At 37.6% G+C, this 16,411-nt stretch overlaps 2 protein-coding genes across 10 annotated transcripts in view; one reads left to right on the top strand and one right to left on the bottom strand.

The window, feature by feature from the left end:
- Positions 1 to 16,411, bottom strand: part of APAF1 (apoptotic peptidase activating factor 1) — a 43,038-nt gene that overhangs the window by 14,631 nt on the left and 11,996 nt on the right. For 3 of the 9 annotated variants that reach the window (XM_033514268.1, XM_033514269.1, XM_033514272.1), the window contains exons 3-14: positions 14,506 to 14,647; positions 14,036 to 14,225; positions 12,647 to 12,844; positions 11,441 to 11,624; positions 8,416 to 8,528; positions 7,766 to 7,897; positions 7,131 to 7,369; positions 6,421 to 6,588; positions 5,489 to 5,620; positions 3,445 to 3,558; positions 2,701 to 2,879; positions 1,570 to 1,696 (exon numbers count right to left, since the gene is read on the bottom strand). In XM_033514268.1, the coding sequence (XP_033370159.1) occupies positions 1,570 to 1,696; positions 2,701 to 2,879; positions 3,445 to 3,558; positions 5,489 to 5,620; positions 6,421 to 6,588; positions 7,131 to 7,369; positions 7,766 to 7,897; positions 8,416 to 8,528; positions 11,441 to 11,624; positions 12,647 to 12,844; positions 14,036 to 14,225; positions 14,506 to 14,647 (1,918 nt within the window). Of the gene's footprint in view, positions 1 to 918; positions 1,011 to 1,569; positions 1,697 to 2,700; positions 2,880 to 3,429; positions 3,559 to 5,488; positions 5,621 to 5,662; positions 6,056 to 6,420; positions 6,589 to 7,130; positions 7,370 to 7,765; positions 7,898 to 8,415; positions 8,529 to 11,435; positions 11,625 to 12,646; positions 12,845 to 14,035; positions 14,226 to 14,505; positions 14,648 to 15,649; positions 15,827 to 16,411 lie in introns of those variants that run through there. The other 6 variants (XM_033514273.1, XM_015627639.3, XM_033514270.1 and 3 more) reach the window with 6 other exon arrangements.
- LOC107204471 (inhibitor of nuclear factor kappa-B kinase-interacting protein) overlaps positions 15,945 to 16,411 on the top strand; it is a 7,490-nt gene continuing 7,023 nt past the window's right edge. The window contains exon 1 of the mRNA XM_015627646.3: positions 15,945 to 16,248. The gene's annotated coding sequence lies outside the window, so the exon portion shown is untranslated. The remainder of the gene's footprint in view (positions 16,249 to 16,411) is intronic.

Below are 16,411 nucleotides of genomic sequence, written 5' to 3'. Positions count from 1 at the left end.
TATGGGATACCCATACATCTAAAGTAAGAATTTCAACAGAATTGATGATTGGAGGAACAAAACACAAAAAATAATAGGGAAAAATTGACAGGAAAATTGTCATACATTTCAGTCTTAAGTTAGATATGGGCAATGAAAGGACAGTTGGGGAAAAGTGCTATATATTAATGAATTTCCTCAAATTCTGAGGATTTAACTTTACAGTTAACTTTTCAATGTGGGGTGGGCAGGCACTGGAAATCAAGTCTTCTTTTCCATCATAGCTTACATATTCTTGATTATTATAACAAATCACAAGGTGTTCTTAACAGCGCTTTTCAGATTTTTTTTTTTTTAATTGAACAAAAAAACCAATGACAATTAAATGGTTGGTATTTGTTCAAATAAGAACATAAGTACTGAAGTAACAAGAAATCAACCTTCACATTGTAAATTCTACAGAATATCTATATTTGTTCCTAATCTAGGAATCCTTTTTTCAAGTAGCCTTGAAAACGGAAAAGCTTAAGCCATAATTAGAAAACACATGAGTAAGCTCAAAGTTAAAAAATGAAAAAAGGATTATGGCTAATTTTCCTATTGTTTCTTCAATGAAAGTTTAGTTTAAATGCAATTGCAATCCACAGGTTATTTTGGGTGTAAAATGAAGAAAAATAAGCAATCTGCAGTGTCAATAATGAGGCCATTCAGTACAGAAGCCCAGCACAGCAAGTGCAGCACACCATGAGTACATCCACCAGGTATCTCCTAAGTGGATGCCATGTCCATAATACTGCACATGCCAGCAAATAAAATAAGCAAATAAAAAGCCCAGTAACAACACAGTATGTAGCCAAATGAACAGCAACTTAGTACTCAACTTCTCAAGCATCCAAAACAACACCAAAGGTTTGCAGCAAAGTTGTTCTTTTCCCTTACCTTTGGCTGTCTGGAATATGGGTACTTTACCAGGTTACTGGCTGGCTGATTGCTAGTTTTCTTGAGAGCTGGCTGACTCCCCTCCAGGCAGACTGCTGGCAAATTTATATTAGTCACATTCCTCTCTCTCTTCTAATCTGCTTTCTAAGCACTTTGGGCCTGTTTCCAATTTAATACTGTCCTCAGCTTCAGATGTTTTCTCCACAGATATATTTCTTTTGCATTAAGGCATTTCACTAATTAAACACCAAAGTGGCATAGTGTCCACTACCATCCCATATAAATAAATAGTAAAGCTATACCTAAAACATCTTACTGCTTCTCACTGCTGTAGAAGGTCTACTGTGAATGGAAATAATATTTTTTGTAAGCAAATATCAAATAAGCTAGGGTGCATTGCTGGGCTGTGTCCTTTTTCATATCATCTCATTAGGGCAGTGAGGGTACAAACCCTAAAATCACACCAGTCTATTCTCAACACACAACTTGAGGTTTATGCAATAATAACATCCTTTTCAATCATTTGTCTCCAACTATGATCTAGATCCAAATATTTCCACATAGCAACCAAAGAAAAGTGACAGGACTGTTTAACAAACGTTTTCAAAATGGTACACAGCATCTCCATTGACTCATGCACTGGTGTCTCACCTGAAGTGTTTTATCAGCTCCACATGATGCTATTCTTTGTCTATCCTTAGAAAAGCAGGCATGGTAAACTGCATCTCTGTGTGGACGAACAACCAGACGGTAGAGATTTTTCAAGGATCTTTTATTTCTACAGGATAAGACAATGATTTAGATGAGTGCCTTTGTGTTATTCAAAATCATCTCTAAGAAGATTAACACTTTTTCACACATCTTGAGCTGCAAGCTTTATAAAAAAATAACCAACCCACTACACCTCACCTCTCAGCCCTCATGCTGAACTAATAAAGGAAACACAAATTCCAACATTCACTCAAGAGGTTTATATTGTGTTCCAACAGCTACAGCTTAGAGACCAAGAAAGATAAAATTTTTATGATCTGAAATTGCTATTTCCAAATATAAACTTTTTCCTGAGAATTCTTGTTCTCATGCAGGAGAACTCTTCCTTTTCAAGCATATTAAAAAACATTTGTAAATTTGCATAGATCTTCACAAATTTCCTTAATTTTCATGACATGAGAAGACATCAAAAGAGAAATATCAAACAGAATCAGAGAGTTATGTGGTCAACCAACTATTGGACAAGGCTGGGAAAATGTGTAGATCTGTATGCTTGTTCCTTAAACAACTTCCAAAAATACAATAACAGCAAAGAACTGTTTAAATTGGAGAAATTTCAAGATTGTGTAGAGATTACAATTTCCCATCTTGATACTTCATAAAACTTTGCAAGTTAGCACAAATGCTCTCCTTTTTAAAGTCACAGTTGACTTTAAAACCTAAAAACATACTCTAACAATTCTAATTGTAAAACAAAATGATTTAAAGAAGATTCAAAGTATCATGTTTTCATCTTTGCCTTGTTATTTAAAAGGAATAATAATTTAGACAGAAGTAAATATATTACTCTATTTATTTTTATGGAATTATTACTAAGGTGTTGCTTTACATATCCAGAGTTCCCCTTCTCCCACAAGTTCTTGAAAATTATTACACCTTCTTTCCTCAGAAAAAAACCCCAGCAGTTCTTACAAAGATCCTTTTATTGCCATACATGGTATTTAGTTGTACGTTAAATTATTTCCTTGTTTCAGGGATCAGCATATCAGCAGGCAGACTGCAGCTACTTACATCCACTCTAAATAAAATGTTCCTGTTTCCCTTTGGGCATGCAGCTTGGCCTGTTGATACACCTCTGACGTCTCTGGCTGGCAAAGACCCAGCTGAATGATGTCAGGAAACGGCTGCCGTCCAAGAAGGTGCCCATTTAAAGACAGAAATTCCTGGAAATTCTCACGCACTGTGCTATCCTAAAAACAGAGCAGACATTTGATAACATAGATTTATCTTGGGGTTTATTTCCATGCTTTTTTGAATTTCCATATAGAAATATTCTTACAGAAGCCCTTAGCTCTATTTTTCTATGAAGTTATACTAGCAAATACATACAATAGATTGAAATATTTCATTATCCTATTCAGAAAGCATAATATCCTTATTTTTCAAATAAAGAATATTAGCAATAGTGATTTATTCAATAAACTGTGTAAAGTATCAAAGACTATTCCAAGCGGTCAGCATAATACTAAACCTCCTCAAAAGCAGAGTACCTTATGTATCCCCAACTAGGTATTGATCACTACAGTTATTAAGTTCCATGGCCAACTACTCACACACTGAAGTTAAAACAAACAGAAAACTGAGTTTCTTTCATTTCTATCTTCTCCAAGTTAAAGTTCAATTTAATATTGGTTTCATGCTTTATTTTTTTAAAGCTTTCTATATACCTGCCATATACATACATCCAACAAAATGCAATTACAAAATAAAAATTGTATTTGGAACCAACTGATCATTTACCTTTCAGTATCATACCTTTTGATCCAGGATTGAACTATATTCTACATATTCATGAATCAGATGAGCAGGCCCTACCAATTCTGTTTTAGCTTTAATCCAATCCAAAGAAAACATAAGATCATGGAGCTCCTAAAAGAAATACAAATTTAAGTTCAGAGTGTAAATTTCACAACAGAATTTACTTAGGGGGAGAAAGAAAACATAGGAAATAGATTAGGTATTTAATACACATGGATACAACTGTCTCTTGTTGAAAACTTGGGCAATTTCCTGTTTCTGATATCTTAATCGTTCAGTTCTAAAAATTCAGTCTATAGAAGGCCAAGTTTGTTATTTGAAACTGTTCTTTGATACAGCTAGCCAGACAGGAGATGGAAGTACAGAGCAAATCTTGACTTCTGCAGCACATGAGATTTTTTTTAACTCTGAAAAAGCTTCTTCTGGTCCAGTCTAGCAAAGACCACTGCTAGATCAAAGATCTAGCAAAGATCACTGGAAGATCAATGATTGTTGATCTTCCTAAGAGATGCTGAAACTCCTCAAACCATCGGTAAATGATCAAAGGAGTCCTGACATAACATCCTTGGATTCCTTCAGTGCTCTGGGCTGTATCATATCAGGCCTATGGACTTGTGAACATTCAACTGATCCAGCCAGTCCCTTACAATTCCACATTTATCTCCACAAATGAAAAGTCCCTGTTCCCACACTCACGGTCCTCCAAACCAGGGGGGTGGGAAGACTAGGTCTGACAATATAATTAAAGATTCAGGCAAAAAAATGCATTGAACTTTATCCCTATTAGTTAGATGTCCATCTTTTACAAATATTGGTCCACAAATATTATATACAATATACAAATATTGATCTGTTTTCTTTAGACCTCCCCTAGAAAAACTACTTAGCAACAACACTGCACAAGTGCAAAGCATATTCCAGTTCAAAAATCAATAAATACCACAATGATTAAAAGATTATCATCATTAAACTAAGAAAAGGAGTACTTCCTAGCTTTATTAACCTTCCAAGAAGTAGAAATAATTTCTAAACAATGAAAAATAAGTGATACACAGAATATAAACTCCAAAAAGCACATAGTCACAATGAGCCAGGCTAAAGACTTTTGAGAAGCTAATTCTGCAAAACATAGAAAGGCTGCTAACAAAACATTTTCACAACACACTGAAACTAAAGATACTAAGATAATGAAATAAATATAATCCAAAACACCTAGACTTGTAGCCAACATTAATTATGAAGGCTCCTATAAGAGATAAATCCATGAAGTGTATTATATGATGAGTCAGATGAACCATCTTGAAAGAAGATCAAATGAAAAGGTTTGCACACATGTGAAATAAACAAATTAACAACCAGGACCAAATGCTATTCAAGACATTTGAAACTCAAATTCAAGTGAAACTACCAATTATTAATCTTTCTGCATAATTTGCATATTATACTAGCTCAGTATCTAAAGAAGAGTAGCTGGCAAAAATGACAGCAATTTTTTTAAGGTGCCAAGACAGTCCTGGAAACAAGAGACTTGACCAACTCTTGATGGGGGGTTTTTGCTATTGAAATCAGATAATCAATTTTTACACACAAATCTGTACGACATAAGAGCAAAAGGCTAACAAGACTTCTGAAGATAAAAAAGTAACCAACTGATTAAATGCTCTGATTAAATCTATTTACCTGTATTATTAAACATTAAAGAAAGCTTTGGTTTTCAAAAAGTTTTAGAGAAGACTTCTTATTAAAGCTTCTAAAAAAGGAAAAGAAAATCACAAGTCATAATGGTCTAAAACAGGAAATCTTCTCAAGAACTGGTTGAAAAGATAAGATACAAAGGGAAGAAATAAAGCAGTTTTTGTAAGGGACAGTGATTATCAGAGGACCTCCTAAAGACTGTAGGTTGAGTGTTTACCCAACTGGACTAAAGTCAAGTTAAAGTCAAAGTAAAGGGGAGGAGAGGCTCAACTGGGAAAAGGCCTGGAGGGAAAAGCAGAAGTAAGAGTGGGTAAAAGGGAAGCAAAGGACACCTGTCAGAACCCACCTGTTGCATTTGGGCACCTGCCATGTGATATGCTAGGAAGTTATACCAATACATGCAATCCTCTTGAGACAGAACAGGTGTATTAAGCTTGTAGTATTTCTTGTACTGATTTACTATGTTTTTATGTAGCTCCTGCAAAGTGAAGAAAAACACACTTTTGGCATTGAGGAAGTAATATTACTAGCAGTAGTAGTAGTAGTAGTATTAGTGTTATTACATTGTAAATAGCACTGAGGAATAATATTATTTCTCAATTGTAATACATTAACGAGTGAAACAAAGCTTACCTTCCAAAGTTGTACACCTAATCTAATTTACTGCTAAAGAAACATTCTCTGTACATTAAAAGACAGAAGAGCAAGCTGCTAACCCTGCTTCTCAGACTGAGATTAGCTACCAAATCTCTCTTCATCTTAAATGTGGGTAGCCAACAACAACAAAAAAAGTATCCTTACATATCTAGATCTAAAGGAAGACAAAAAACTTGCCTTTTCTTCATATCTACTCTTTCTGCCTTGTCCTTCAGAACTGAAATTGAGCCCATCTTCCTGAAAGTACTGCCTTAAACTGAAAAAAAGGGAGCAAAAAGCATTTATCTTCATTAAAGAAGTTGTTTCCTATTCTGGTAGGTCCTTGATATCTTTGGAATCAACAGTGGAACATTACATCTCCTGCTGGAAACATCTGATAGAAAAATAATGGTTATGGAGTCTTCTCTCAGTTCAGTCTCTAAGCTGCAGATGGAACTGTCAAAAAATCCCTCCACACTTTCAAGTTGAAAAGAAATATTTTTAATTAGACAGCCTTAGGTTAAATTTAATTTGGACCTATGTTATGAAGCTACTCAGGGTACCATTAAACAAAGCAAAATTTTCTGAAAAATGCCCAGCTTTGGATAGTAGCATTGCATGTAAGTATCAGGTGACACCAACCTGAAGCTGGTTGCGATTCTTCTCTGTGAGAAAGTCAAGCTGAAGATCATGTAAATAATAATGGAATGACTTCCCATTCCGATCACAGAACAACAGTGATTTGTTAACAAATTCCTGTAGTATATCTTCAACCTCTTCAGTTTCCATATCCCAAAGAATACAGAGAACCTAAAAAATATTTATACATTCACAGAGAAGAGAATCAGAACCAAGTTGTAGTGTTATTTGTATGAATATTATAAATGGCTACCAGTTAACTGTCAACAAAATGCATACTAACAAATACAGACACAAGGGGTAATCAATAAGTTATCAACTCCTTCATACCAAGCTACAGGACAGATATTAAAAGTTAACCTATCTTTTGTGTATTTGTGCTGGTTTATGGTGACTATAAAAGGAGGCAAATTCCATATAACAGTTTTCAAGCTTTCAGTGAGCTCAATTACAATCTAATTAAAGAACAATATACAGAACGCAGATTATACTTAAATAATATGAATATTATTGATCAGTTATGATTATTTTAGTTTCACTATTAGCAATACAAAGCATGATGCAATAATGGAACAAATCTACCCAATCTAGCAATTACTTTTAGGTTACATACCATAGAAGTTATACATAACAATTATAAATTTTGAGAATTCTTTAAGGTTGTTGTTTGCATCTCACTAAAAATCAAAAGATTTTTGCACTGCTTTTATTACCTTAGTAGGTACTTTAACATCTTTTGGGAGGATAGAGAGGTCTTTATAGTAGTCTTTGTAATTGTCATCCAGTTGCTCAACACTTATGGACATTGCTTCATCAAGGGCTTCGTAATCATACGAGGAAGATTTTCTTATTCTTTTAAACTGCTTATTCTGCAGCTGCCTGAGATAGTATTCCCAGCGGCTAGGGAAGTCTCGTAGTAATGCACCTATCAAGGATATCACAAGAGGAGAACCTGAAGGAAAAGAGGAAATCAAATTTAGAGGTCATCAAGGAACACAATCCAACAGCTGATGGTCATGTGACTGAAACAGGTAATATTCCAAAATACACTGATTAAATTCTTGAGGTGTGGAGCAGAGACAAAATAATTAATAGACAAATAAATAACAAATTAATTATAAATATATATTATATATATATTATATTTTTATATTATATAAATAAACTAACCAAAACCATGAGATTTCTGCTAAGCTTAAAAAAAACCCAAAATATTTAACAAGTGCTTGTATTTTACTTAACATATACAGTATTAAAGGATGTTCCCTTCTCTATTTTTAAGTCAAAATATAGAAGAAAAAAAACTACATTCACTGGTAAATTGTACGACAAAGAGCAACTAGAATACCTTTGCATTCTCTTACAAGACAGTTAGCTTGTTCTGGAAGCTCTGATATTTTCATATTCACAAATAGGGATAAAATCTCCAGTCCTTTCTCATGTGCTAGCCCACTTTCCACATGAACCTCGTATTTAATGCCTAGAAACAGAAACATGGAAAAAATTTTAATGAACACAAGAAACAGCATGGAAATTCAAAGTATTTTTCAAGTAATATATGGAGCAAAGGTTCATGATTTTTTGCATACTATTTTAGAGGACTAAGAAGAGTATAAATTCTGCTTATCAGAATCAGCTTGCATTAGAGATATATGCATAGGAAAAAACAGACTATAAGCTAAAAAATCACAAATGCATTATGGGCAGTCACTGGTGAATAGTGTAGAGATAATCAGTCTAACAGCATCAGTGTCCCAGAGGTTAATTCATTCTTTTGAGAATGACTGCACTCACCAATCTACACATGTAACTTTTGGATAACATACAATATTTATTTCACAAAAGGCATGAAATCTCACAAAGCAGAATTCTAAAACCTTGCCACTTGTGCACAGACTGAAAGACTGGTTCTATCAGATTCTTCTGAAGGCTCACATGAACAAGCTGAGGACACAGACACATAAAATCTGTGCTGCAGGAGAGGAAACTGCTCCTTACCAGCCACAGCATCTGTTACACTCCTGTCCCTGCTCGTGATGAGTACCTGACATTGATTATCGAATGCTTTTAACACCCAGGAATCCCAAATGTCATCCAGGACCAAAAGAGACCTAGTGTGAGAAGAAATACTTCAGATCAACTATTAATGCTAAAAAAAATTGCATTTTAATAAAGAAAACACATTTTCAGAATTTACAAGGTATCACTGTGTAATTTCTTTATATTACTATGTAGAATATCTTAACAGTATGTCCAGAGATGGGTAACAAAGCTGGTAAAGGATCTAGAAAATGTCCTAAGAGGCACAGCTGAGGGAGCTGAGGTTGTTTAGTCTGGAGAAAAGAAGGCTCAGGGAGGACCTTATGAATCTTTATGACCTGAAAGGAGTCAACATGGCAGTTGATATCTTTGCCATGTCTCAAGTGGAAGGATGAGAGGAAATGGCCTTAAATTGCACCAGGGCAGTTCAGATTAGATATTAGAAAAAGAAAAAAAAAAAAATCCTTGGAAGAGAGGCTAAGCACTGGACTAAGTTGCCATTGGAGGTGGTGAAGTCACTGTCTCTGGAAGCATTCAAGAAGTGTCTGGACGTGACACTTAGGGGATATGGTTGGACCTGATAATCTTGAAGTCTCTTCCAACCTTGGTGATTCTATGATTAAACACTGTACAAGAAACTGAATGCAGTTATCTCAAAAAGGTATTTACCATTTATTATTTCATAGCATGAGGTGTAAACAATGTTTTGAGAAACATTTCCATTAGTAGATGCCAGGAAAACCAGAAATATTTACTGGTTTTAAGTCACTAGGTATCATAAATGAAAAGAGTAGTATAAAACTAGAAAACTCTGACACAGGATGATGATAAGCTTTGTGGGAAAGCATTTAAGTTTCCTTTTGACTCAAGGGTTTTAAATTTTTTGTATCTTTGGAAAACTATATGAGGTTTCCTCATATAGTTTTTCCTCTTGTAAAGCAATTGTCTTGAATGGCAAGGCTCTTCTTAAGTAAATGATATTTCATAATGACCACATAATCCAATCCTATGGCCAGCCACATTTATAGGTTCCTACATGGAATCCCACCAGAATAACGTAAAGTAGACTTCCCTGCACCCGCCTATATATGACAGAGAAGTTATTGAAAACTGTTTTTAAAATACTGGCATTAAGGGAGCAAGAAGTCAAAAAGACTAGCTGGCAAGTAGATGTATGAAAAGATATAACAGTTATTTACCTTCAGTGAGTTTTAGTTATTGACACCTAATCCTATAAATTGTTAACATTTACTTCACCTCTTTTTTTAAGGGATGGAATTTTCCACACCACTCAACTGGTTAAGTTGTCCAATTCTCACTGAAGCGTGACAAAGCTTCCTCATTTTTGTTCAGCTAAGTGGAACTTATGCCATCAAAGCCTATAATTAAGGATTTGATCCTCCTTAAAGAAATTCATACACATCAGACTACATTCTCAAATATACATTTAAGTCTTGGATACCCCTATCTCATTTTTATACAACTCTTCTACTAATAACTTTTTGATAAATCAGAGAGTTCACAAGAATACTACCATAGCCATAAAGGACTCATTTTGTGGCACTTTTATGATTGCAAATGTGATAAGTGTTGTGAATTACAGCCTGATTTTATGTTTTTAATTACTCTGAGCACTTCAAAGTCCTCCCATTCATTAGGCACAAGTGATTTTTCTCTTCCAGTCACACCAACAAATCTTAAATTCTAATTAGGATTATTAAAAAACACCTTAAAACAAAGAAAAACAAAACAAACAAAAACACACCCCAAAGCAATGAACAAAACCCTGTGATAACAATCACAGGAGATTAAATTCTGTAGTTTCTTGTTTTAAAGTACACCATAGTTTCAATTTTTCATTTGACTAATTACTAATAATTTAATCCTAAGAAAAATACTGGCTTCAAAATCTGAGTCCTTTGTCTAATACTTTATTCCCAGGAGATGTACTGGGTTGTCTATCTGAATCCAGATATAGCTAAAGTGAACTCTTGTCGCCAAAGAATTCCAGAGCAGAGCCAGCTCCATCCCAAGCTGCAATGAAGCTCTGTTTCCCATATACTTGCACCCTCTACAAACCTCACTCCCAGACACACTCCCCTCTATTTCCTCTCATGCCCATTTCTGTATTGCAGAGTTTTGATTTCTTTTGTTTGTTAATAAACTAGAAATAACAATGCAAATGTGTCAATGGAGACAATCACTACACATCCTTCAAGGGAAAGGGCACTTTCAGCTGACAGGTTTCTTTTAGAGGACCTGTCAATATTTTCCACATCTTTTATTCACAAGAAAGACATTTTTTCCTCCCAAAATGCCAGTATTTTACTCTGTTTTCTACATAAATCACGGGGCTGGAGCATTATTCTCAAGATAACTCACTGGGAAGCAGGCTTGTTTAGTTTAGTACAGATTTTCCCAGAGAATAATCAAATCTTCAGCAAATAACAAAAACTATTGCTCGAAGGTGAAAAAAGCTGTGCAGTGACTGAGAAAAACCAAGCGGTTTCTTGGCAATAATTGGTCACATCATGAAAATCTGCTTTCATTTTGGTACCTCTAGACCAAATACTTTTCAAAGACTCCAGCTGTTCTGGAAAGGAAGAATTTTCTGCAGTGATATACACCCATTTTTCTGCTGTATAATCCTCATAATCACTAAAGCAATCTACACATACAACGAGAACACTGAAGATTAGAGAAATCCTTATTTCCAATTGTTTGTTCCCATCTTTCACTATTCAATCCCATCTTTCATTATTTCATTATTTGCTTTTTCAAGTAAATTTGACTCCTGCACAGCTGGTTAACATATTTTGTTGACAGAAGTCATATTAGCATAAGTTAGGAAGCTGGTTAAAAAAACAACACACACACCACAGACACATGTAACCACAACACAGACAGCTCAGATGAGTAGATCAAAGTTACTCTGCAAAGTTTTATCAGTTAAAAGAATAGTATTTGATTTTACTGACATCACCTGGGGTATTTGCGTAACATCAGCAAACGAAGACGATCTTTAGCCTCCTCAATGTTAAGTGGTGGTCTTTGTGAAAGAGTGGACTCATGTTCCAATCTACTACAGAGATTCTGAAGTTTTATGAGGAGCCCTGCTTTGTCCTGTTTCCCAACAGAGATCCAGTGAACTCCTCCTGGAAAGTAATCTATCAAGAAAAGCAATATTAATCATGCTACACATTTTAAATAATTTAAAATATTTAATAGCAATTTACAGTAGTAAGTCAGCATTAAATAAAACACAAACCTGTAAAGTCTGTTGCAAGCCATCCTTACAACACTACTGTTAACACCAGAAGGTGGTTCTAAAAGACCATTCCTGTTTATTTTTAAAGGAACAGACTCTACAGAACAAGAACCTACAGAAATTTCACACCATCACTGATGCTGTTGTCCCTCCTTTCTACACATCCTCCTTCCTGTCCCTCCACAGCCCCTTCTGCATTCATCTTCCTGCTAGCCTAACATTTACATTCTTAACCATGTAGTACCGCAGGAGTTCAAGAGTCTGGCATGTAAAAATAATCCTGAAACAGTGATCAAGAAGATATCTAAAAGAGTCAGCTGTAGCAGAGGGTGCTATAGTATCTATCCCTACATCATTTTTTTCTTTAATACCAAGTCCTACTTTCTCCTCCTAGTGTCCTATGCAAGGAAAAATAAATAAAATAGAAAAAATGCCATTAAATGGTTGCATCTATGACCTACTTTAAGCTAAGGCTTAACTGTCACACAAATGCCTGCTACTATTAAAATATATGCAAAAATTAGAACATGATTTTTTTTTTTAACTTACATAGCAAGGAGAGGTGTCTGAGGACTTTACAACAATGCTCAAAAGGAATATAACTAGATGTATTATTTTGCATTAAGAGAAATAACAATTTCAAGTTAATTAAGGATGCATCTACTCTCATAAACCAAAGCAGATTCTAAGGTGAAAAGGTATTCAAAACCTTTTTCTACAAACTAATAGAACACTTAGTGGTCCTAGACCACTAAATGGTTATGAAAGTTGTATGTTGCAAGCAAATATTTCAGAATCACCTAAGAAATTTAGAAACCCAAATCACTTTTTAAGGTGACACATGATATTGCACCATACATGTCCAATATGTGTATACCTATAGTGATTTTTATAAAAATACAGATGTTTTCCTGAAAGTACCTTCCAAGAGCTGAGGATCCCTTAAAGCTTCTGCTGTCAAAACAGTCTTCCCACAGCCTGCCATTCCATAAACCGTGACCCAGCCTGGATCACTTCCCAAGCAGTACAGTTTCTTTTTAATAGCATCTACGAGCTTTGGTCGAGTGACAAACACAACTGGTCTCTGTGGCACACCCCCTTCGCAGAGAATGGTCTTCACTAAAGTTAACAACAAGAAACATCAAAATAAAACGTGAGTTCTAAATGTGATGCCTCTTCAAACCCAACCAAACAATTCTCCACCCAAATTAATTAGTGGGCTCCCTCCCCACCTCATGTTCCATAAAAACGCCCTAAAACCTGCTGGACTCAAAATATCAAATACTAAAAGAATACTGCTTTTCAGAAATAAATTACTTAGCATGTAGCTAGCCCCCTATCTAAAACAGTGTTCAAATTAATAATAACTTCATGAGGAAAGCTTGTTACATTAATCCCTAGAAGCGAAAAGAGAATTAACATCTCCCATGGAAACTGTGGCAAACACAGGAGCTCAACATTACCCAACAATCAAGTCCCTTTCTCAGCCAGAAGTCACCACACAAGTGGATGCAGCAGAAAAGAAAGGATGCTGTGTAAAGCCTTTCCTAGGCAGTTCACAGCACAGCACTGGGAACCAAGCAAGACTTCCATTGATTTAAGCTGAGACAGCACAACTTGAAAGTGGTAAAGCATGACAGGAAAGGAAATGTGCACCTCATCTGCCCACTTTGTGGCCATATGGAGTGACATAACTGACAAACTTTGATTATCTAAGATAGCCTTGAACTCTACATGCCTTTGACACTTACTACCTGTAGAGTGCCAGTAAACATGGCAGTTAGTAGGTTCTGCCCATTAGAAACTACAAATTTGTTTCATCAATAAAGGTAATCAGTCAAAGCTACTAACAGATCTGGTGGAAAGAATTAAGTAACTTTATAATTAGATCAACTTATCAGTGATCAGCTAGATCAATGTAGGTTGAGAGATTCCAGATTACTCTTAAATATCAGAATTTTGGAGGCTACAAGTTTTTCTTTTAATACATACAAATGAGAGTCTTCCTTTCACTTACAAAAAAAATGTTACAAACTAGAGAAAACCATGAGAGCACCAGGTATCCTGTTTTTAAAATAAGCATTATTTAATATGAACACTTTCAAGATGACCTGTAACAGTTGTAACTGTGGTAACTCTCCTGGCCATATTAAGCAGATGACATAGAGACATAGTTATGACACTACCAAAACAAACAAATGCACCAACTGCTCTTTTTTCATTGGAACAGGTATTACCCATAGCCACTTTCTAAGGAATAAAAAACTTGTGTTCTCACTCAAGCACAGGGATTGCTGTAGTTACACTGACCATAAGAAGTCATTCCATCCATTGAACTCTTTCTGTTACCAGATGAGACAGCAGGGATGCCGTCCTGGAGAAGTGCAGCAAGATCTCTGTACCCTTCATGGAGCAGTGCATTATAAAAGGATCTATATGAATTATTATCTTTTGTAAGAATAATGTTTATTAGCATAGCTGCTCGCTCCTTCCGTGTATTCTAGAAAAAAAATTAGAACAGGTATTATACAGAAATAAGAAACCTCAGAAATCATTTCATCTATCACTCTGTAAATTATAGACTATTTATAGCTATAGAAATAGCCTTTAACTTACCAAGCCCTTAACCTTATTAAGAGCAACAAAAATTGTGTGCTAGGCATATACTTTAGAATTTGACAAATCCAGGAATTAGATAGTCAGAAATCACTATTTTTAAAAAGCATGGTAAAATATGTGAGCAGACCAGGAAGAGGAATAGCAGTGAGAGATAATTCTACCTGCTGCTTCACTCTCTCCTCCTCCTGTAATGTTAGCACTTCATCAGCAATCATACGATCCATGATATAAGAAGTCTTGATGTCATTTTCCAGTGCTTGACGATTCATCAGCAAATAGTTTCTACTTTTGACATCCATATTTCTTCAGTGTGAAAAAGAACAGGGAAAGGGAAAGTCAAGTCAGACTGGGAACATAACTTAGAAGTGTGAGGAAAGAAGTTTTCAAACAGTTTATAAATTTTGGTGTTAAATCAGAAAGAGTAGCAAAGCACCTGCTAATTCTGAAAAAAACAAATTATTTTCCCCATTCCTATGAATTTATGTTTATGAACACTTTCAGAACTAAATAACCAAAGACTAGAAGCTTCTCATCTACTAGCAACTTGCCAAATGTCTCTATTAAAAGGTCTTCTCCCCACTCACTGCATTCCTAAATCTTTTTAATTTCTTGGATCATGTGATTGGGACAAGAGGATGAGAAAGAGGACTGGTCTCATTGCACAGGATAAACGCATTGTTGTCTCCAAGTCCAAGGCTCCATAAAAGGACACTTGGATCTTGATATATGATGGAAGACGGAGCACCCAACACTGCCACTGACTGCGCTGTACCTTCCCTTATCAGCATTTAGACACACAACTTTAAACTTGCATTCTTCCTCCATATCATAAAAAAACAAATGTCTAAAGAAAACAGAAGGTAAAAGCTATTGACTACGGCGTAAAGGCTTCCTAGAACTGATCAGCGACTCCGAGAGTCCCAAATGATCAGAACTCTCTCCGATGACATTCCGCCCAGGAAAGCTCCATAAACAAGTCCAAACTCCTCCACAGAGCACCAATGCAGGTGCCTGCTGAGGCGTTCACCTTTTCCGGCACTCTCCTCCATGAGCTGGGTGTACAGCAGATGTACAGCAGCTGCCTTTGCATCAGCCCGTGATGGAGCACCTCTTCCGCCGTGCTGACAATTTCCTATTTTCACTGAAAATTACGTAGTTAGGAAAGCCTTCCACCCTACCGCGGAGGAAAGGGGACGCTAAAGCTCCTCGGTCGAAAAACGGATAATAATAGTAATAACACTGCCACTCGCGAAGCAAACACAAAAGAAATCGCTCCACGAACACCAAAACAAAGGGCTAACTCACACCGTGCCGCTGCTGCCAGCCGCGAACCAAACAGCAACCGAGGCGCTCAGACCGCCCGCCGCTGACCCGTACCCAGCCCCGGCGGAGCCCCTGGCGCTCCGCTCCTGTCTGTCGCTGGGTGTCCGCCACGCCGCTCGCCCGGCGGGCAGCTCGGAGCCCCCGGCAGCCGCCGGCCCCTGCCGAGCCCCGAGCCCCTGCCGGGCCCCGAGCCCCTGCCGAGCCCCAAGACGCAGCCGCTGCCCCGCGGCTCCCGGGCAGGAGGCGCCGGCGGCGCTTCCTCCTTCCGGGCCTGGGCGGGGAAGGCCCGGCCCGGCCCGCTCACCGCCCGGCCCGCCGCCGCCCAACAAAGCCCGGCACTGTCTCCGCGCCGGCGCGGAGCCGCTGAGCCCCGGCTGTGCGTGCCGGCACCTCTGCCCGTTTGTCTGTTTGTCTGTCTGTCTGCCTGTCTGCCCGCGGCAGGCGGGCCCGGACGTGGCCGGGCGGCGATGCGCCAGCTGCGACTAAGGGAGGGGCCCCGGGGCCTGTAAACGTGGTGCCTGCGAGGCTGGGCGGCCTCACCCGCCTCCAGCCCCCAGCTGAGGCCGGAGGAGCGACGGCGGGTACGGGGCAGGGGCCTCAGGGATGGGGAGATGGGGGACCGGGACTGCCAGGGCTGGGGGTATCCTGGCTAGTCCCGGGGACTAGGGCTCGCCGGGAGCCCGGGGGACGGAGGGGACAGTCGGTCACTCTGGGGGGAGCCGAGGGGCAGTCGGTCACTTTGGG

Source organism: Parus major, chromosome 1A (assembly GCF_001522545.3).
Source record: "Parus major isolate Abel chromosome 1A, Parus_major1.1, whole genome shotgun sequence".
Classification (NCBI taxonomy): domain Eukaryota; kingdom Metazoa; phylum Chordata; class Aves; order Passeriformes; family Paridae; genus Parus; species Parus major.
The sequence above is the reverse complement of the archived record's forward strand: the minus strand, read 5'-3'. Positions and strand labels throughout refer to the sequence as shown.